At 47.1% G+C, this 21,779-nt stretch overlaps 2 protein-coding genes across 2 annotated transcripts in view; one reads left to right on the plus strand and one right to left on the minus strand.

Moving 5' to 3' along the window:
- The window catches only part of EIF3A (eukaryotic translation initiation factor 3 subunit A), a 34,641-nt gene extending 22,015 nt beyond the window's left edge, over nucleotides 1–12,626 (plus strand). Inside the window, exons 16-22 of the mRNA XM_057417358.1 lie at nucleotides 108–261; nucleotides 779–963; nucleotides 2,688–2,776; nucleotides 6,642–7,504; nucleotides 8,843–9,017; nucleotides 9,564–9,733; nucleotides 11,354–12,626. Of these exons, the coding sequence (XP_057273341.1) occupies nucleotides 108–261; nucleotides 779–963; nucleotides 2,688–2,776; nucleotides 6,642–7,504; nucleotides 8,843–9,017; nucleotides 9,564–9,733; nucleotides 11,354–11,595 (1,878 nt within the window). The 3' untranslated portion in view covers nucleotides 11,596–12,626. The remainder of the gene's footprint in view (nucleotides 1–107; nucleotides 262–778; nucleotides 964–2,687; nucleotides 2,777–6,641; nucleotides 7,505–8,842; nucleotides 9,018–9,563; nucleotides 9,734–11,353) is intronic.
- A 6,915-nt stretch (nucleotides 12,627–19,541) lies between these two features.
- On the minus strand, nucleotides 19,542–20,623 carry NANOS1 (nanos C2HC-type zinc finger 1). Its single transcript, XM_057417348.1, has one exon. It carries the CDS (start codon nucleotides 20,563–20,565, stop codon nucleotides 19,780–19,782), a length of 786 nt encoding a protein of 261 aa, XP_057273331.1. The 5' UTR covers nucleotides 20,566–20,623; the 3' UTR covers nucleotides 19,542–19,779.
- Between the last annotated feature and the right edge of the window lie 1,156 nt (nucleotides 20,624–21,779).

A 21,779-nucleotide genomic window follows, 5' to 3' on the forward strand; every position in this document is an offset into this window, starting at 1 on the left:
GCACAGCAAAGTTAATATGCTGCAGTTGGTTTGCTTTTCAGCTTTATTTAGGAATCTGTGTAAGTGTCTAGCTCTTAAATGTTCTGGTGTTTCCATGTGTGTTTCAGGATAAGCTCAAGCAGTTCCAGGAACGATTAGCAGAAGAGAGGCGTAACCGCCTGGAGGAGCGCAAGAAGCAGCGCAAAGAGGAGAGGCGCATTACTTACTACAGAGAGAAGGAGGAGGAAGAGCAACGATTACGAGAAGAACAGCTGCTCAAAGGTATCATTGAAAACGTGATCAATTTGTCCTTTGCATCCTTCACCCGTTCCAGATGTGTATGTAGGTAACTCCTGGTTTCCCTGTGTCATGATATTGGAGGAAATCTTTTGACTTTCAGTCAGTGGTGAAAACTCTTCACTGCTATTAGATACTTTACCTTATTTTACCTAATGCACCCTCTGAATGCTTACCTGTGCGCATAGAGATGAAGATAAAGCTGTATAGGAGGAAGAGAAAATGAAAGCTAACGAATGCTTCCTGCCCTCCCATTCTTCCAGAGAATAAAGAAGGACATAAGTTAAGAGATGCTAAGTCTTTGAATTTAGTAATTTAGTTTGAGTTCTGGCTACTTGTTTGTGCACATCTGAAACAGAATATAAAGGGAACTTTGGTGTTGGATCAAGAACTTAAGCACTGTAAGCAACTCCCACCTTTCTTTATGAATTGCTTTGTCTGGTAGCCAGTTGAAAGGCTTTAGAAAAGGTAATACAGTGTATTTATGTTTCCAACTCTGCAGAGCGTGAGGAAAAGGAACGCATCGAGCGTGAGAAACGTGAGCAGGAGCAGCGGGAATACCAGGAACGGGTTAAGAAACTGGAAGAACTGGAGAAGAAAAAACGTCAGAGAGAAATGGAAATAGAAGAGAGGGAGCGTCGTCGAGAAGAAGAGAGGAGAGGGCTGGATGACCCATTCTCAAGAAAGGTGAGTGATACCTGCAGGATTCTCATCTTCTTGTCTGCTCCTTCTTTTGTAGATGACGTGGAAGAAGATGGTAGGATTGAAAACTTACTTGTTGGTTAATTCTGGTTTTGAAGTTGTAGCCTAAGTTGTTAACTTAATAAGTCAGGCGATGGTCACTTAGTTTCAGCTCACTGTCAGCATTTGGAATCTGTAGTTGAGTAATAACATAAAGAAACTGCTAAGACCTCCAAGCTGTTTAAATTAATAAAGACTAAAAAGAATATTGAATAAACCCACCTATTTCATTAACATGAAAGAATGAAAGCTATATTGACTCTGTAGAAAGCTGTAGTGACTCTTGCCAAAGTCATGAATTAGAGTAAATACTGAAGGAAAATCCCAGACTAAACATAAAAGCATAGTTTGATAAGAAATACTCAATAATTAAAACCAAGAGGTGTGTGCAACATTCCCACAAATATAAGCACGGGGGAAATGGTTATCCTAATCCAACAGGAAACAAAAGCTAAAATAAATGCTTAATGATTTAAAAGAATGTAACTGAGTACCACAAACCTCCACTCCCATTTCCTCAGAACTTCTCAATAAGAGAACTAGCTTTAAGTTTCATCCACCATAGCCATAATCTTTGTTTAATGAATACTCCATTGAGTGACCCTGTGAAGATAAGTGATCAGAGCCTGTATAAATTGTTTTCATACTCAAAACACCACTGGTGTTTTTCACATCAGAGGTACTCCCAGCCATGGGCACTTGATCATAGGGAGAAGCTGGCTCAGCTTCTGAGAGAGATAACTGTGCCACTTGAAAAATACCATTTGCAGTTTTGGGATTCTTTCTTTGCTCACTCTGTTTTGTTGGGGTCAGTTCAAAAGCATTTAAGTAGGCAGTCATGGAGTAGTGGGTATGCAAGATCTTGTGCAACCTCTGTATTTCCCCATATTGAAGCTCTGACAAATAAAAACTCTTTCAAAGAGCAGTTTTAAAACCAGAATATCCTGTTATATTGAGGTTGTGTGGTGATGTGAAATCATGTATTTTGTATGGTTTATCTAATTTGCTTCTTGTGGTGGAATTAGGGAATGTGCTAGAAGTAGTTAAATGGTTTGTCCAGAAATAAAGAGTTCACCTGTATTAAAAAAAAGACAATATTCATTATTGCTCTGCCCTTCAGCTAAACAACTTGTACAAAACACAAATCCCTTAGCAGTTCTGTGCATTGGGGTGCTCTGAACAAACTAGCTACACAGAGCTTTCAGTTTATTTAGTTACATTTTCTGATCTGATTAGAAAGCACAAAAGCAAATAGTGCTTTTCATTCATTCGTACCGTCATTAAGCAGCAGGGAAAGTGGAACTGTTAGAACCTCTTTTTGTGTTCATAGGTGGTAGCTATGGCTCACTGTAGTTATTTATTGTTCATGCATTTGTTCATACACTTTTTAGTGTATTTGCATATATTGTACACTACTAGTGAAAGTGTGGCACATAGGGAAAGATACTGTTTGTTGAACCGTGCCAGAAAAACACTAAAGTTAGTTAAGACCATACTTAAGTATGTAACGTAACATAAGTTACTCAAACTCCTGATAGTTCAGTATTATCTACAGTGTGACAGGTGAGTTTTTAAAGCCAAAGTGTGCTCTGAAAGGAGTAAATTACATGTTAAAAATCTTCATTTTGAAGTATTGAGAGAGAATGTTCCTGATTTCTTTTGACTTGCAGGAATCTCGCTGGGGTGATCGGGAGTCTGAGAGCTCCTGGAGAAGAGGTGGTGAGGCAGAATCGGAATGGCGACGAGCACCAGTGGAAAGGTAATCCCTGAGTTACTGAGCCCCAGTAGTGGGCTCAGAATGCGTAGGCTGCCTTGATGGTGTCACTGCTAAAGCTGCACTAACTGAATAATACCTCATGCCTTACATCTCTGAAAGTTGCCTTTACTGAAACAAATCCTTTGTAAGGATCTCAAAATGAGAGGGAGGATTTATCTTGGAATTCATTCAGATAACATTCCTGGTTAATTTCTGTCCTGCTCAAACACCACTATCAGTTGTACAATTGTCAGATGGGGAAGGTTGACAAGCAGGTGCAGAGATCCTGGATGATGAAGCAGTTTGAGATTTTCCATTTAGAAAACTGAAAGTAATATGTAAGATAAAAACAGGAAAGTCAAAATTCAGAGTCTTAAAACTGTTCAAATCCTGGAGTGAGTCACAGAGCAGAAAATTTGTGCCACAGGTGAAAACAAAGTTCTGAAAGACTATTGCAAAGACGAGGAAGGATTTCTGAAGGAAGAATATTCCGAAGGTACTTTGTCCTTTTAAAAACCAACAACACAGCAAAACCCTTCGCACAAACCCACACAAAACCCCCAAAAAGATACTTGTTCACGTGTACATATTTTAGGAGTTCTGGGTATGTTCACCTGTACTGATGGAGGTACCACTGTTTGGCCCAGTTGGCAATATGTTTTGTTGCTTAATAGCCTTCCAGGTAGACAGATTTTTACAAATGTCCAACCCTGATTTCCAGAGCAGCAGTTTACATCCATTACACTTCCTCTGACTCCAGTGAAGCAAATTCATTTACTTTCTCTAGTAATTTCTTCTGACATTGGAAGAGTACCATCTCTCGATAAGCAAAATAGGCTTTTCTGTCTTTCCTTAACAGCTGTGTTGCCTTTCTTAGTAGTGATCCACTTTCTTGTGAGTTGCAGCATTAAAAATGAAACTCCTGGGTGAAGCCTTGAGCTATTAACATATTGCAGAAGTGTTTAATGCATGTAATTATATGCTTCAATGTGATCTTCCCCCCCACCACACGCACAGTGATACATGTGACCCATATTAATTTCTGAATCACTGTAGCATAGAGTTTTTCTGAATAAGTGTTGTCTTAGTCATTTTGGAAGCCATGACTGCCCCATCCCTGAAGTGTTAAAGGAACAGGACAACGGGGATGGCTTTAACCTGCCAGAGGGAGACTGAGACGAGCTCTTAGGCAGAAGCTGTTCCCTGTGAGGGTGCTGAGGCGCTGGCACAGGGTGCCCAGAGAAGCTGTGGCTGCCCCATCCCTGGCAGTGTTCAAGGCCAGGTTGGACACAGGGGCTTGGAGCAAGCTGCTCTAGTGGATGGTGTTCCTGCCTGTGGCAGGGGTTGGAACTGGATGAGCTTTAAGGTCCCTTCCAACCCAAACCAGTCTGGGATTCTATGATTTCTCATCCAGCTTTTATAGAAATTAAGCTGAGTGACTGCCAAAGGGTTAAAATTAGGCATGTTTTGCACTGTTACGTAGCATGTTCAACAAAACTTTCCTTCTGTCTTTTACTAGAAGGAATATACTGAGGAATACTAGAAGGAAATACCAATAGCAGTCAAAATTAATAGCTCTATGGAATTTCAACTCCAGCAGTGTTTCTTAACTATTTTATTTTTACTGAACTTAGGAAATAACAAAGTGATGAGGCCCAGACATAAGGAATAGAAGAAAGTCAATTCTGATACAGAAAAATACTACAAATACTGTAGCTGGAGAAACAGGTTAACGTAGAAGTGCTGTGGAGGAGTTTAATTAAAAGCCAGTTTATTTAAAAGAAAAAGTAACCTCTTGTTCTTTAGATCACAGAAAATCCATAAAATACTGCCAAGAACTGGGTGCTTGCTCAGGGAGACCATGAAATGGCAACTAATACAGACCTGGTGTTCACTAGAAGAGGCAGGGCAGTGCTGCAGGCTTTCCTACTTAGCACAGCTCATTAGAATTGTTACCACCACAGGCTGTTATCCCAGGGGATCAGCAAATGTGTATGTGCTTATGGTCAAAAAATACTAAAAGCCAGAATGTACAGAAAAGGGGAGTTGACCCCTATTTTATGACTGTGCTGTTTGTGCCTGGGTTAAGACAAGCAAAACAGTTACAATCCTGTCACTACAGTGTGGATTTGGTCACCAAGTTTGTGCTTTATTTGGTAAAGCCACCTGCAGGCTTTCAGCTCTTGTAGGTCTGTGTGTAGGGTTTTGAGAGGTTATTGCAAAATGGAGATAGCAGCTGGATTGCTTTGCTAGCAGTCACTGCTGTTCAGTAATGTTCTTAGTATTCGTGCTTCCTCTGTTCTTACTCATCTATCAGATGCTGTTTGATTTAATGTCAGTAAACTTTTAAAGTGGCAGTTGGGATTTCTAAGAGGGAAAGAAGGACAAAAGCTGAAATCTGAACACTAAAGTTGTCAAATGAGAAAATAGATAAAACCAACAGAGCTATAATTTCACTTGCAAGCTCAAAAATGGGTTTAAAAATCCCCAACCCCTGAAACAATACCAGAGTATGAATGAATGAAATGCTTGCTCAATTTATGAACTTTATAACCATTTCTCTACATGTCTTTTATGTCAAAATAATCAGGTTTTTGAAAGGAGAAGATGATCCAATTTGAGTCTAAATTGAAGCTAACAATCTCCATGTCTTGTTTTTATCTCACAGCTCAATGGTAATTGTATTCATCCAAAGCTAGGAAATAACACTGCTCCCAATTCCTTGATTTTCTTGAGCTGCAGAGTTGTCACAGACTGTTGCCTCTTTGTTCTCACCTCTTGCAGTCCTACATCTGTTGTTTTGTAGCAAGTCCTTGCTGTGCTTTTGTTTGTATTTTAGTGGCATAGTGGATTTCTTAACCGGGGAGTGGGTGGTGGTTGGTTGTTTTGGTTTTGATTTTACTTCTTGAAGCCATGAGATTCAGCCCCAGTGCAGCTTCTCTTGCCAGGGAGCAGGTACCAGTACATCTCTGTGATGTACTGGTCCCTGTTTATTGCTCAGGAACTAGCTTAGATAGGGTAATTTCCTGAAATAAAGAAATTAATCTGGTGATGAAGCCAAGGCTTATGGTCTAAATCTGGGTGTAAAATCCTGTGGACACTGAAGTAAATGGTGCGTCCAGCAAAGAGAAGAGTGGAAGGCTCTAATTGTTCAGCAGTGTCAGATCTTTCCAGTGTTGCACATCCAAACGTATTTCCAAGATGAACTGATGACTCAATAGCCTAGGGAACACTACCAGTTCTTCACATCCCACATACATCCCTGGTAAGGAGGTTCTGTGCAAGCGCTGCCAGGGCCTGGTGCACCCCGCTCTCTGTCAAGCGGTAGCAGTGGGTTGAGTCATGAGTTTACTACATTGTGCAGCTCTGTCTAGTTGTGGGTGCTGGTCAGTGAAAGTATTGCCAATCTGTTGGGCTGGGACTGTGCCAAAACATATGAAAACAGGGATTGGACTAAAGGGTTGGCATGTGAATGAAGAAGGGGGATATTTACTTGATGTGGGGTTTTTAATACTGGTTCGACTTAGCTCAAGTTTGTCAAATTAGGCTTAGTATAGAAGCCAGACCTCTTCTCTCTTGTGTTGCAGCAGGTAACCAACAGGGACTGTAGTTACCCCCTTCAAACTGTAGTTTTGAAGGAAATGGTAAACTGCCCAGTCTTTGCTGAGGCTGTAGGGATGGTGACCTACTGTTTTCCCATAGCAATGAAGGCAGTTAGTGCATTTGAGCACTGCATGCTCTGCATATGTGTTTGCAACCGCACGCTAAGTGGATGCATTCAGAAATGGCCTTGAGGGGTTTGATACTGTCTAATATGTAAAGCTTTCCTGGATGTCGGCTTCTGTGCTCATTCCCTATGGTTTTGTAGAGATTGGCGTCGAGGGGAAGCAAGAGATGATGAAAGATCTTTCCGACGTGGTGACGATCTACCCCGACGTGGTGATGATCTACCCCGACGTGGTGACGATCTACCCCGACGTGGTGATGATCTACCCCGACGTGGTGCTGCAGAAGAAAAGGAACGTCCCTCTGTGGATTCAGCAGAGGACAGGCCACCTAGACGTGAAGGGGAGGAGGACAGACCCCCCAGGCGTGAAGGGGAGGAGGACAGGCCACCCAGACGTGGATTGGATGAGGACAGGCCGCCCAGGCGAGGTCTGGATGATGATAGAGGCAGTTGGCGGGCTGCAGATGACGACAGAGGTCCCAGGCGTGGAATGGATGACGACAGGCCACCTAGACGTGCTTTGGATGATGACAGGCCGCCCAGACGTGCTTTGGATGATGACAGGCCACCCCGGCGCGGCTTGGACGATGACAGAGGCAGTTGGCGTGCAGCAGATGACGACAGAGGACCTAGGCGTGGAATGGATGACGACAGGCCACCCAGACGTGCTTTAGATGATGACAGGCCGCCCAGACGTGCTTTAGATGATGACAGACCACCCAGACGAGGGTTGGATGATGACCGGGGCAGCTGGCGTGCTGCAGATGATGACAGGGGTCCCAGGCGCGGGATGGATGATGACAGAGGTCCCAGGCGTGGGATGGATGATGACAGAGGCCCCAGGCGCGGGATGGATGACGACAGGATGTCAAGGCGTGATGACGACAGGGGGCCTTGGCGGAGCACAGATGACGACAGGCTCTCCAGACGAGATGATGACAGGGGCCCATGGCGTGGTGGTGATGATTCAAGGCCAGGTCCTTGGAGGCCATTTGGGAAACCAGGTAAAATACAATGATAGAATAATCTGCCCTCTAAAGAGTGTCTTAACCCAGTAGGTAATGGATGTAGTGTGCTTGGTGCCAGAGGTGGGAGAATCAGCTCTGAAAACATTTGGATTAATTTGGCTAATGTGGGCACTCTGTTACTTAGTGTAATGCAGCCTTTTTGATTTGGTTGAATTAAAGATAAAAGAAGTGCAGTGTCCATTGCTTGCTTGGAAGATACCTAAAGGTCACGGAGTAATGCTGCGTGCAAAAACAAAGTACACAAATTAAATGTTCTTGCTGGGAGAGAAACACTCTTAGCATGCCTCAGTCTCTTACCCTTTCTCCTCTGTGTCTGAAATTAACTTCCTCCTGAGGAGGATTTTGATACATCATTGAAGTGAGTCCAGTTTTGAGAGGCCTTTTTTATGTGTACAAAGATACTACTGGTGTTACCATAGTTCTTTTTTGCTTTGGTGTCTACCTTTGTTGAAGATCCTGCTTTGAGCAGGAGCTGGTAAGGAACGTGTCAGGAGGTTGTCCACTCCAATCTGAATTACCGTATTCTTGTCTAGTTTATTTCTAGTCTTAAATCATGTTGACAGTGAGTAGAACAACCGTTTCTGATTCTTTTTAGAGCTGTTGATGTTTAAATATTAAACATTATTTTTATCTGGTTATTTTTATTCAGATTTATGTATTCACAGGCACCACATCAACTTCATAGACACTAATTCTGTAATCGAGACCTGTAGGAAAGTTACCATAAATCTCAAAATCCACACTCCAATAGTTTTCTCCTTTCTGCTCTTCAAAGAAAAAGCACAATAAAGAACTCCCAGTCATAAATACCTGCATGATACTGCAGGATGCACTGTGTAAGCAGATGGTAAACGAGAGTCTTATTTTAAAGTAGTGCTTTAAAGAACAATAAGCTCTTAAAAAGTTTTCTTGTCTAAAATCTCTTCCCTTGTAGGTTTTCACAAAGAATCTGCTGTCTAAGCTCTAGTCCCTTTGCTCCTTCTCATACTGAAGTAAAACCCTTCCTGCACTTGTTTTGCCCAAGACCCTTGAGAGGTTTGTGCTTTCTGCCTGAAAGCTGCAGGGTGTAACCAGCTCTGCTGCAGTGTTTCAGGCAGAACTGATGGATAAGGTACATAGTAGTATCCTTGTATTATTCTACAGTGTTTTGCGTGTGGCTCCCACTCAATGTGCACCTTTGTACAGGCATCTTGAGTTGGATCCTCAGAGATGAAAACCTGAAGAACCAGTTTCACTGAGGGAACTAAAGGGTTCTTTGTCTGCAGGAAGATCAGAGGTCATGCACAGATTCCTTTCACTGTTTCTTATTTACAGGGGGATGGAGAGAACGGGAAAAGGCTCGTGAGGACAGCTGGGGGCCTCCCCGGGACTCCAGACCTACGGGAGACCGTGAATGGGATCGAGACAAAGATCGTGATGAAAACGAGAAGGACCGGGAGTTCGACAGAGAGAGGGATTTCGATCGAGAGGATCGTTTCAGGCGTCCCAGGTTGGAGTCCCTGCTTAATGCTCCCACAGTGTTTCTGTTTAAACAGCAGTGCCCTGTTGATAATGTGACCTGACTGAGTGAAAGGAACAGTGTTGGGTTGTATGAAATTAAGCACTTGAAGGCAGTAACTGGATAGAGGCCAGGCTTGGACGGGGCTTAGAGCAACCTGCTCTAGTGAAAGGTGCCCCTGCCCATGGCGGGGGAGTGGAATTGGATGAACTTTAAGGTGCCTTCCAACCCAAACCAGTCTGTGATAGTATGATTCTATGATTTTAGAGCCTTTTTTGTTACTTTTAAGACAATGTTAGCAGTTTACAGGCAAGATTCCACAATGCTTTACTGCTTGTAATTTATTTTTAACCTCTTATCAAGAGAATTTCATGTTAGGCCTCAGAAAAATGGAAGAGGTTTTGGAAGTATGTCACTACGTTAAAGAGAGGCCCGCTGGGCCTGAAAACAACTGTGCTGTGATTTAGCATTGCTGCTTTCCATAGCAAAGGTAAAATCTTAACATTTAGTCTTATTTCATGTTTTGAATGGCAATAGGGATGATGCTGGCTGGAGAAGAGGACCAGCTGAGGAAACTTCTAGCTGGAGAGATTCAAGTCGTCGTGAAGACTGGGACAGAGGTGGTCGTGACATCAGAGATCGACGTACTGATGACAGAGATACACCCCTCAGGAGAGGACCACCCCCCAGATCTGACCGTGAAGAACGTATGTTTATTGCAGTGACAGGACAAGGGGAATGGCTTTAACCTGCCAGAGGGGAGACTGAGATGAGCTCTTAGGCAGAAGCTCTTCCCTGTGAGGGTGCTGAGGCGCTGGCACAGGGTGCCCAGAGAAGCTGTGGCTGCCCCATCCCTGGCAGTGTTTAAGGCCAGGTTGGACACGGGCTTGGAGCAAGCTGCTCTAGTGGAAGGTGTCCCTGCCCATGACAGGGGTTGGGACTGGATGAGCTTTAAGGCCCCTTCCAACACAAACCGTTCTGTGTTTCTATGATCACAACGCCTTAGTGTTACTCTGACAGTGAAAGGGTATGATAAAGTGGGAATAAATTATATTTTCAGGCACTTAAACACCCTTTGCATAAGCGAAGTGATAGAAGCTTTAGTGTCATTGAGAATTCTTCCTTGAATCTTAACTTTTTTAGCTGCACTCTTTTCTGGCACAGTAGCATTTCACATCTGCAGGGGCAGGATAACTTTTGAAGTGTGCTGTTTTCATAGCACTTTTCATGTTCAGAGTGAATGAATTTCTTGTACTGAAATTATCAAGACAGACCTCCCAGAAATTTCTGGTGCATTCCTTAAAACTATTCAAATGTGAGGGGAAACACTTCCAGACAAGGCCCTATGGCTTTCACACTATTAATGCTACTGAGTTTGATGAATAACCTATTATAATTATATCCATTAACCTGTTTTAATTATGTACATTTATTAATCCTTTGCTGTGTTCTAAAAGCACAGGAACAGCAATACATTTAGCCTGAAATACCACACCTCCCAGTTCTGGCATTCTCATGTTCATTTGTTGTGTGCCTCAAGTGTGGGTGTTGTCAGTGGGTAGAAGAGGACCCCAGGGTTGAGGGTTCTCAATGTGAACATTACTTTTATTTATATTTTTAATGTATCAAGAGGTTTTTGTGTTTGACTGCCTGGTTGGTGTTGGACACAGCTTTGTTCACACCTAGCTGGGGCAGAGTTCTTAACTCCCTTCTAGTGGACATTAACAGTTCCTCGTACAGTAAGGGATGGGGAATGCTGTTACCAGCAGGGTTGTGTAGTTCAGTGCTGTGTAAACCTCTGGTTTCAGGAGGCTGAAGAGTAATTTGCTGTGTTTTGAGGCAGTGAACATTTTCCATGAGTGTTTAAGTTAGGATTTTTCCATTTCGGGGTTCAGTCATGGCTTCGTAGACTTATGTATGTCTAAGTGGGAGCAGGAGGTCACCAACCATTTCCTCCTGGATTATGGGGACTTCAATCAGCTCCTCATCTCTTTGCTTCTCAATTGCATCTCAATGCTTTGTGCTTTTAATTCTAATAATAATACAAGAATATATTTTTACATCATAAACCCATGTACATCAATAGAACATTCTTATGTGTTTTAAAGATGATGCTTGGCTTCCCCACAACAATACCAAACCTGGAAAGAGGCTCGAGTAGTTCCTGTCCATTACTTCACTATCAAATTAAACTGCATTTGGCTGTTGTCATCACATTACCTCTTGGCAGGAGTGAGAATCAGTAAATCAGACTGTTGGTGGTGGGCATATTTGTTTAAACTCTGCTGGTGGAGCATGACAGGTGGTTTTATTGTCTCTCTCTGTAGCAAGCTCCTGGCGACGCGCTGACGATAGGAGAGAAGAACGCGGAGAAGAGCGTGAGACGGTTCGGCGCTCAGCCCCTGCTTCTGCTGCTTCTCCAGCTTCTGCTCCCCCAGCAGCAGCAAAGGATCGAGAAAGAGATGGGGAGAAGGAGAAAGGTTCCTGGAAAACAGAGAAGGAACGTGAGCCCGTTCGCCGTACTAAAAATGAGACAGATGAAGAAGGGTGGACCACTGTACGACGCTAAGTGGAGATCAGCAGAGTTTAACCAATGTTTTAGCTTTGATTTGATGGAATCCACAGATTATATTTGTGCTTATAAACATTCTGAATTGGAATTCTTTAACAAATGTTTTGAGGTAACATGAAAGCATGAGCTTGAATTACTTACTCATATAGATTGGTCGTGCACAAAACTCACAGCAGAAGGTTGGGAATTGAATGCCAGGATTTGAAATTCCAAACGATGCTTCTTTCATGGGTCACTGGTTGCTAAAATAAAAAGAAGCAAGCCCAATTGTCCTGAGTAGTGCTTCCATCTCACACCAAAACAGGATGACCTTTTCAGTTTTTAGTGCTTCTTAATTTGGAACGGGGTATTAGCACCACAGAACATGCATTAAAATCACCTCTGTCCACACAGTGGAAAAAGCAGAGCTAAATGAAGCTCCATAATTAGCCAAAAGATAGAAAAAACAAAAGCCCTCTTTTACCTGGGTATCTTTGAGGGCAGGCGGTTTGAAACATGTTTCATTGCTATGTAAATTCAATAAGTTGTTCAGATTTGACTTAAATAGGATAAACATGAGCATCAGCTGCACTGGGATGTCTTCTGTAGATTCACTTGAATCCATGAGCCTGCAAGGCCACTCTGCAGTTAGTGTTCCAGTACTATGTTCTGCTGCAACAGGACAACCACCCAACTTCCAGCTTTTACAAACTCAGTGTTTCGGTAAGCATATGGCTGTGTATTTTATGTTGCCAACATCACAACTGCTTTTTCCATTCCTGGATAATTCATTGCCTTTCAAGGATTTATAAATATTGTCCTATTTAAAAAGTGTGGTTTTTGGAGAAATTGTTGAATTTTCCCTCAATTCTTTGTCTTCAGGGTCAATTCTTTCCCTTTCCAAAACAAAAAAGTGATCTGTAGTAATGGCTGTGTTGACTTCAACTTTGGGTGCAGTAACAACGAGTAATTATCTGGTTATACGGAGGCCAACACAGAACTTGCTGCTGTGTGTTTCTTCAGTGATAAATAAACAACTTAAGGAATTAGCTGCTGCAGCGTCTTGACTTCTTAGCAACTTCCTGCAAGGTACGTTACGGCAAAACTCTTTCCTGTCCATGTACCTATTTCTGCACTAGATGGAGAACACTGGAATACCTGGGATAGTTTATTCATTCCTGAGAAACCTGCTTTAATTCTAATGGGTGTGAACAGAAGTTGTAATGCTTTTTGTGTCCTATCATTGCTGTCCTCCGAGTTAGCCAGGACCAGTAGGTTTCTCAGGGAGAACTTGCTCAGATGTTTGTGCCTTTAGAGCCTGTTACATCATTGCTTGGTGAGTCACAGAATTCCTTCAGAAGAGTGGTGGTTTCTAAGCAAAGAAAAAACCTGTGGGTTTTGCTTAGCACAGAGTTCCTATAAGGGATGGAGCTAGAGAGCAGCAGCTATCCAGTAACAGAAAATACCTATGGGCTTTGGAGCACTTCGTGCTGCTGCTGTTCAGCTGCCTTTTCCTGTCCTTATATTCTGTGTAAGGGATCACAGAATCATGCCTGCTAAAGGGGACCCAGGAGCTCACATCCCCTCTGGCTGTGAAATGATTGTTACTCAGAACACTGTTTTTTCTGTTGTGGTCTGGAAGACCTTCAGGGCTGCAGAGGGCACAGCCTGTCCAGGCAATGTTTTCCAGTGTGTGGCAGCTCCTAGGCTGAAAAAACAGAATCCCAGAATGGTTTGAGTTGAAAGGGACCTTAAAGTTCATCCAGTTCCAACCACTGCCACAGGCAGGGACACCTTCCACTAGAGCAGCTTGCTCCAAGCCCCTGTGTCCAACCTGGCCTTGAACACTGCCAGGGATGGGGCAGCCACAGCTTCTCTGGGCACCCTGTGCCAGCGCCTCAGCACCCTCACAGGGAAGAGCTTCTGCCTAAGAGCTCATCTCAGTCTCCCCTCTGGCAGGTTAAAGCCATTCCCCTTGGCCTGTCCCTGCAGGCCCTTGTCCAAAGCCCCTCTCCAGGTTTCCTGCAGCCCCTTTAGGCACTGGAGCTGCTCTCAGGTCTCCCCTTCAGGAGCCTTCTCTTCTCCAGGCTGACCCAACCCATCTCTCTCTGCCTGGCTCCACAGGAGATGTGTTCCATCCCTCATCATTTTTGCATTATTTAAAAAGCTTACCCCTCCCTTCAGCTTTTACCTGGTATCTCATCCTCCTGCCTAGGCACTGCTGTGTGAAGTCTTGAATTTTCCTGGTAGCTTCCTGGTTGGCTGCTGTTGGGACTCCCCCAGGCCTTCCCTTCCCCAAGCCAACCAAACCTCTTCCCTCAGCATTTCCTCCCAGGCACCTGCTCCAGCTCCTTACCCCAGTCTAGCATAGCCAGACCTGCTTCCTTGACAGTGTAGGACTCTGCCCCTTCTCCTTGTGGAGTCTCATCAGGTTCCTGCCCCGCTCTGCCCCAAGGGTCCTGACTGGTCCTGCAGCTTTGGTGTCATCCACAAACCTGTGCTGCTGCCTCCACGTCCTTGAGAAGATATTGGTTCAGGTCTCAGGACACCCCACTCCAGGAGCAGTCCAGCCATTGACCCTGACCCTCAACACCCAACCATTTGTCCTGCCCACCTTGCTGCCTAAGCTGTAACAGCTTAGCTTGGATGCAAGAATATTGTGTGAGTGTTGAAGGCCTTGCTAGAGTTGAGGTGATGAATGTCCACTGCTCCTTCCCTTGTCCACAGAGCTGTTTTGTTGAAGGCAGGTGAATCAGTCATGGTTTGCCCTCTGTAACTCCATGCTGACTGTTCCCAGTTGCCCTCTCCAAAACCATGCTCTGACAGTTTCCTTCATGATTGTCCCAGGGAACTGAAACAATCTCATCTGGCCTGTAGCTTCTCAGATGTCCTTTTGACCACTTTTGAGCATGGGCACATTTCCCTTTCTCCAGTCACCATAGGGATGTAAAGAGTGATAATACCTCCAGTTACAGATCTAATCTTACCCATTTGGACATGGGAATGAACATTAGTGATCATTGCACCAGCTAAAGTTCTGTTCCCAAATCTCTGTTCTTAACTTCTGTCACTTGTGATAACGGTGCCAGGATGATGTAGAACACTCAAGAGATGGGCAGCTTGAGGAAAGACCTGCCAGGTGTGACCTTCACAGACATGCTCAGTGTGCTTATTCTTTTGCTTGATCATTTCAGACAGGACACTAACCACAGGGATCAAACCCAACAGCTAAAACCCCCCTCTACTGCTACAATTACACATGAGCATAGTTTGGTTACCTGAAAATGTTGAAGTCAAATGATTGTTGTGATTGATTCATGTTCAGTGAACCTTACAAGAATACAAGCACCACAGGCTCTATGCAGAAGGCAGGACTTCAGGCTGCTACTGGCTAAAAGCAAGCAAATACTGCTTCATTAAAACAGGTCTCCAGGAGCAGAGCAATGCAGGTGACCAGGTATGAACAGTTCAGTGTCTTCCCTGCTCCAGGAGCTACCTAGAGGCTGGGCCTCTGGTGGTGGGCTGGGCTGGGGACTCATCCGAAGTATGGCACAGGTATTTTGATGCATCCTGTAGGAGCTTTGATTATGTGACACAGGCATTTTAATAATGCCACCCAGAAGTGGCCTGTGTGAACCTTGGGAGTTCAGCAAGGCCAACTGCAGGGTCCTGCATCTGGGTTAAGGCAATCCCAAGGAAAAACACAGGCTGGGGGAGACTGGATGGAGCAACCCTAAGGAAAAGGACTTGGGGATGTTGGGAGAGGAAAAGCTCCCCATGACCCCACTTCAGTGTGCACTTGAGCCCAGACCCACCCCCCCCCCAATACACTGGGCAGCACCCCTCTTCTGTGCTCTGGGGAGACTCCCCCTGCATCCTGATTCAGCTCTGGGGCAACAGCACAAGAGGGATGTGGAGCTGTACCGAGGCCAGAGGAGGCCATGGAGATGCTGCAAGGGCTGGAGCAGCTCTGCTCTGGAGCCAGGCTGAGAGAGCTGGGCTGGGTCAGCCTGGAGAAGAGAAGGCTCCTCAAGGGGAGACCTGAGAGCAGCTCCAGTGCCTAAAGGGGCTGCAGGAAACCTGGAGAGGGGCTTGGGACAAGGGCCTGTAGGGACAGGCCAAGGGGAATGGCTTTAACCTGCCAGAGGGGAGACTGAGATGAGCTCTTAGGCAGAAGCTCTTCCCTGTGAGGGTGCTGAGGCGCTGGCACAGGGTGCCCAGAGAAGCTGTGGCTGCCCCATCCCTGGCAGTGTTCAAGGCCAGGTTGGACACAGGGGCTTGGAGCAAGCTGCTCTAGTGGAAGGTGTCCCTGCCTGTGGCAGGGGTTGGAACAGGATGAATTTTAAGGTCCCTTCCAACACAAACCAATCTGGGGTTCTGCAATTTCCAGAATTCCTTTGTTCTAAAAGAAATTAATTAAAACCCCCCACAATATTGAGAACTGCAGGGCAACAAATGAAGTGGTTCCGCTCCAGCCCGGGCACAGCCACAACTGCATCTTGGGACTCCATCACCCAGACCTTGGAGGGATCAGGAGCACACTGTGCAGCTGCAGTGCAGGTGGGCAGGGGACAGCAGGAGGCCTTCTCAAACAGGAATTCTCTAAGTCTTGCTTTGTTGTACAAGTGACGCATCGTTGTTTTAATATCCATGGGCTGCTACCATTGACAGGAGCTACTACATGACAGTAAGTTTCCCTTCCGTAACTAAATGGTGCTGTTCAGTGGTGTAAGGCTACAAAGTGAAGGGTTTTGGTCAGTGAAACACACAATTCCCAATTTAGCCATGATTCAGAGACTGGTGCCCACCTGGGTGTTTTACCACAGGGCTGCAGGAAACAGGCACACAAATGGCATAACACCACCCCCTGATTCTTCCTATTTGACCACAGCAGGACCAGCTAGAACTGAAATGTCCTGCGCTTTGTCTTGTCCTCCTCTTAAAAAGAATTGTTAATACATTTAATTATGGTAGGATGGAGATTCCATGAGCTAAGCAACGTCACCCCTCCTGCCATTTAAGCTTCCTTAGTTGTTTCACTCTTGGGCAGGAGGAAGATCTACTGCCTTCCAACAGCTTTTTCTATGTATTTAGTGCATCAATTCTGTTTTGTTCCAGCAACAGGCACATCAGAAGGAATCCTCTTGCTCCCCATGTGATGGGTCTCAAACTACCTCAAGTAAATATTAACCTGTATATTCGGTGAGTCAAACTGGCGCATCCATAGGAAAAAGACACTTTAGAACCACTGTGGTTTAGTCCCATGGCAAAGCAGCAAGCACAGGGCCTCTGGTCAGGAGATGATGAGCAAACCCTGTCCAAACAGCATTTCCACTCCAGATGGCTCCAGACTTACCTGACTTCAGCTGATAAGAGTTATTTATGCAGCTGAAATTAGTTTTTCATTAGAAGTAGCTTGCTTGTTGCCAAGACTAGGGTCAGCTGAGGGTGACTATAGGCTGTCCAACAGTCTCTTCACTCCTTTTATCAGAATATCACTATGGAAAACCCCATCCCTTACATGCTTAATAGCATTTCCCTGTAACACAGGGATTCTCTGAAGATAAAGTATTTGATGTAAACCAGTGGCCATAATACTTTGATTTGCAGATACACATAGAATAAATGAAAACAACATCTGGTTTCCTTAGACCTCTTTTAGTGGAGCATAAACAGCTCCAACCCAGGCTGCATTCACATTAATCTATTTGCTACTCCTAGGACTTAAATTACTAACGTGAATAGTTTCCAGTATTAAAGAAATGAAAGTAACATGTTAAGCACCATCTATTGTAATAAGCTTTGCAGAGTGACCAAGAACAAGCATGTTTCTGCTCACTTGGTGCCACAAGGAGTGTGCTGGTGCACAGGAAATCACAGCTGCTTACTCTTAAAACAACCCAAAACACCCTTAAAGGCTTGGTCTTTACAAGATGATGACTTATGAAACTTCTGATGAATGATCACATAAAGGAGCTCAAGAGCCCTGTTCTCAGGCTGCCTTTTGCCAGATCTGCATGTTGTCATTTCCTTTCTAGAATAGTTTGAGCTTTCCCTGGAACCCCAACTGGTCTTTTCAAGTTGCCACCTTACCTGTTAAGCCTTTGATCAGATGCCCAATGCTATGCAGCCACTGCGATGGGCAGCTCAGCCATCCCACAGCAAGGCTGTGAGTACAGAGGTAGGAGGAGAGAACAGGCATCAGCAAAGGCCATCGATACAACAGTTTGACACAGGCAGAGGGAGGAAACAGGCGCTGCAAGAGGTCAGAGCCATCCAAAGCAGAGGATCTTCTGATACCTCAATGAACTTCCAGGTGTTACTACACAGTTAAAGTACAGAGCAGAGGAGGGCTGGCTACATCACACACACTGCGAGGAGCACCTCGGATCCAGCCCTGCCAGAATCACCCCTCAGAAAACACCCGACACAGATTGTCTCACATCTTTCTTGCTTTTGTGTCCAGTAACAGTTAATGGCATTAAAATGTATATACTGATCTTCAACTTCCCACAAGGAGGTAACAAAACTACACAGGAAAACTCTTGCCATAGCATCACTCTTGAGCTTGATTCTAACAGCTGGTGGTACAGATTAAACCTAGGAGGACCAAGCAGCACAAACACAAATGCATCTAACAGAAGAGCCAGTGGTGTGTGACCATAGAGCAAGAGACAACACAAAGCTATTTCACAGGAGGAGGGTCAGCTGGGAAGTGTCATTTAATGCAACCGCCTTGCATTCGTTAATTAGACCTGACACCATCTTTGGAGTCACTTGATGAAGAGAACATTTCCACACAAAACTAGTTTCTCCCTCTCATCCACTGTGATTCAACAACATTGGTGAATAATGAACTGTGGGCCCCTGCCCCATCTCCCACCCCACTGAGCAGCTTATCTAAAGGAATCCACGTCACCCCTCATTCTCCCAGCTCCCTCTGCCAGGACCTGTCTCCCTTCTCGCCCTCTTGGTTATGCCCCTGCAGACCCTGCACAATGCTCTCTTCATCTCTCTGCTTTCAGCAGGGCAGCCCCCCTAGCCCCAGCACTCTTCCATGCCCCACTGCTAAAGCCAACTACAGCATAACCCACTTTGTGCTGGGCACTCAGGCACCAGCCTTCCAGCTTTGGAGGGCTCCTAAGCAAAAGCAATTGCTGATCTCTCAAGGGTCAGAAGCAATGCAGCCCTGTCTGGTACTTGTTACCAAGGAGCTGCCACCACCCGGGGTCCAGGTCTCCAGCTTCCATTTCATGTTTTGTATAGTCTATGTAGCATTAAGGATATCTGTTTACCACACAGGTAGATCCTTTGCACCTTGCAATGAGTTAACGCCACATTCTCTCAGCTCTGAACACATGCAACCTCCCTTTCCCCAGCTCTCCCACAGGCACAGCCTTCTGCTTCACCTGGGTCTCCTCTCCAAAGGCTTCCCATCGCCTCCCTGCTCTCCTCCACAAACAAGCTGCGTCAAAGCTCAGTCCCTGCCATGCTTAACGCCCTTCCTTCGGCAGAGAGGACTCAGACTGCCCCTCAGCCCACAGTCATTACACTTCCAAACACCACTTCGATGCTTCCTCCCCTCAAGCCGCACACCAGACACAGGGATTCACGAGTGTGACGGCTCGAAGGGGTGCTGCGGGGCTCGGCGCTGCTCTCCCACCGTGCCAGGGGGTCTGTGCCCATTTCGGGAAGGAAACGGGGTGTCTCATTAGCGAGCGCAGGTTTGATGACGATTGGCTTCCCGGTGTTTAAGATCGGCAAAGGGAACCGCTCGGTTGCTCGCTTCCAGACCCGAAGGGTGTTGTACCCCACTACACACCCGGCTATTAGCAGGCACCGCGACAGCTCTCCCTCCTTCCCTCTCCTCCCGTCCCAACGGCGTGGCACGGAACGAACTCCCGACGGCACAGAGCAGTTCGGGACGGGGGCTCCCTTCTCCCTTGGATCTCCCCGTAACTCCGTTTCCGTAAAAATCACATATATATATTTTTTTTTTCTTACAATAACCAAACACAGTGCGTCTACGCTGCGCGATCCCCGCGGCCCCGCGCCGGGCTCCGCACAGACCAGCGCGCACCGACCCCGGCCCGGCCTTCAATACACCGACGTGTGAGGTGGGGTGTGTGTGTGTGTGGAAAGACTCCAAAGACCAAAACCCCAATGGGCAGGAGCGGGAGGCGGCCGTCGGGGTCCCGGCACCTAACGGCCCTTCTTGCCCAGCGCGGTCCGGGCGTGTTTGAGCTGCCGGGCCGCCTGCATTTTGGAGAGGGGACAGTACTTGATGGTGTGGGCATTGTCGCCGCTGGCGCCGCAGAGGGGGCAGGTGTAGCGGCGCAGCACCGGGCACAGGACGCGGCCGTCGGGTCCCTTGAGGATATGGGTGGTGTAGAGAGCCACGGCCTCCTTGTTGTTCCGGCAGAAGACGCAGACCTGCAGCTCGGGCTTGAGCAGGCGAGAGGCGGCCCGCGGGTGCGCCGGCAGCCGCCCCGCTACCACTACACCGCCCCACGCGTGGCCGGAGCCCTCCCGGACCGGCAGCTCCCCCGAGCAGTCCAACACCACAGCGGCGGGACCGCCGCGACCGGGGAACGGGCTGAAGTCGGCGAAGCGCTCCTCCAGCAGCCCCTCGCTGTGGTGGTGATGATGGTGGTGGTGGTGATGCCCGCACAGGTCCAGGTCGTGCAAGTCCAGCGCGCCCTCGAAGTACGGCCCCGCCGCTTCTTCCTCCTCTTCCTCTTCTTCTTCCTCCTCCTCCGCCGGCGGCACAGCAGCCGCCACCACCACCGAGGGCGGCTCGGCGCCGAAGCCCTTACCGGGACGCACGGCTTTAGTGATGAGCGTGGCCAGCCCCAGGTAATCGTTCCAGGAGTTGAACACGTTCCCGCAGGCGCTGTGGCTCCGGCCGCCGTAGCGGGCGCCCGGCAGGCACTCCACGGCCGGGAGGTGCCGGTGCTGCTCCAGCTTGCCGCCGGGGAAAGCCTCCATGTGGGTACGGCCGCACGGGAGCTCCCGCTCCCCCGAGGGCCCTGCGGGGCTGCGCTGAGGAACCCGTCCGCACCCCGGCACCAAGCGCTGACCCCCCCTGCCCGGCCCCGCTCCGCGCCCTCCTCCGCCGCCTCTGCGGGCGCGCGGCCGCGCAACGCGCCTCCTATTGGCCGCTGGTCAGCGGCCCCTCACGCTCATTGGCTGGAAGGAGGAGGGGCGGGGTTTGTTGTGGTGGCGGGGGCGCCGCGGTGGAGGCGCAGGTGTGGAGGCACGTGAGGGCGGGGCCGGATGGAGGGCGGGAACGGGGCGGGCGCGCGGAGCCGCCTCAGCGTTACCTCAGCGTTACCTCAGCCCCTCGGAGCCGCTCCCGGTGCCTTCAGAGCCCTCCTCAGCCCCACAGGAGCGCCCTCAGGGCAGCTTCAGCCCCTTCAGAGCTGCCTCAGAGCCCCAGCTGCCGGAGAGGAGAGGTCCGAGCGAGCCGGATCCGGCGCTGCTCTACCCAGCCCCGCCGGGGAGGAGCGGTGCGGCTCAGAGCGCAGGCACTGTCCCCGGGATGGGTCTTCATCTTCGACAGGGAGATGCAAGGAGGAAACATGCTTCAGCCCGGAGAACACTGAACACTCTTTAGGGACCTTCCTGCAGCCTTTCGGCTCTTAAAAGAGGTCTATAAGAAAGATGGGGGAGACTTTCCTGCGTTCCTTCCAACCCAAACTGTTCTATGATTCTATGCGATTCTATGTCTATCTTTGGTGATAGACAACCCAAACTAGAAAGCTGTTAGTGCTGGGTAAGCTTAAGGGCAGCAGATGCCTTCCCATAGGTGCTGGTAGGTGTGTGGGGAAGAGGTGGTTTCTTCTCTGGGCTCCTCTAATAAGTGGGTTTGATCGGTATTATCTAAAGCCAATGGAAGTTTTAGACTGGATCTTTGTTGCTGTTAACTCGGCACCACAAAGCTGCTTGCTCACGCCTTGTATCCCCTAAGGCAGAATGGGGAGAATCGAAACAATGTAAACCCCATGCGTTGAGATAAGAACAATTTAAAAACTAAAATATAACATAAAACTACTACTACTAATGATAATAAAGGAAATAACAAGGGGAAAGAATACAAAACTAAAAGGGGAAAGGGAAACAAACAACAAACACAAGTGATGTTCAATACAACCTCTCACCACCTGCTGACGGATACCCAGCCTGACCCAAGCAGCAATTGC

Source organism: Pezoporus wallicus, unplaced genomic scaffold, assembly GCF_028554395.1.
Source record: "Pezoporus wallicus isolate ANWC-B61680 ecotype Strahan unplaced genomic scaffold, APGP_CSIRO_Pwel_v1 contig_8188, whole genome shotgun sequence".
In the NCBI taxonomy this organism is placed as follows: domain Eukaryota; kingdom Metazoa; phylum Chordata; class Aves; order Psittaciformes; family Psittacidae; genus Pezoporus; species Pezoporus wallicus.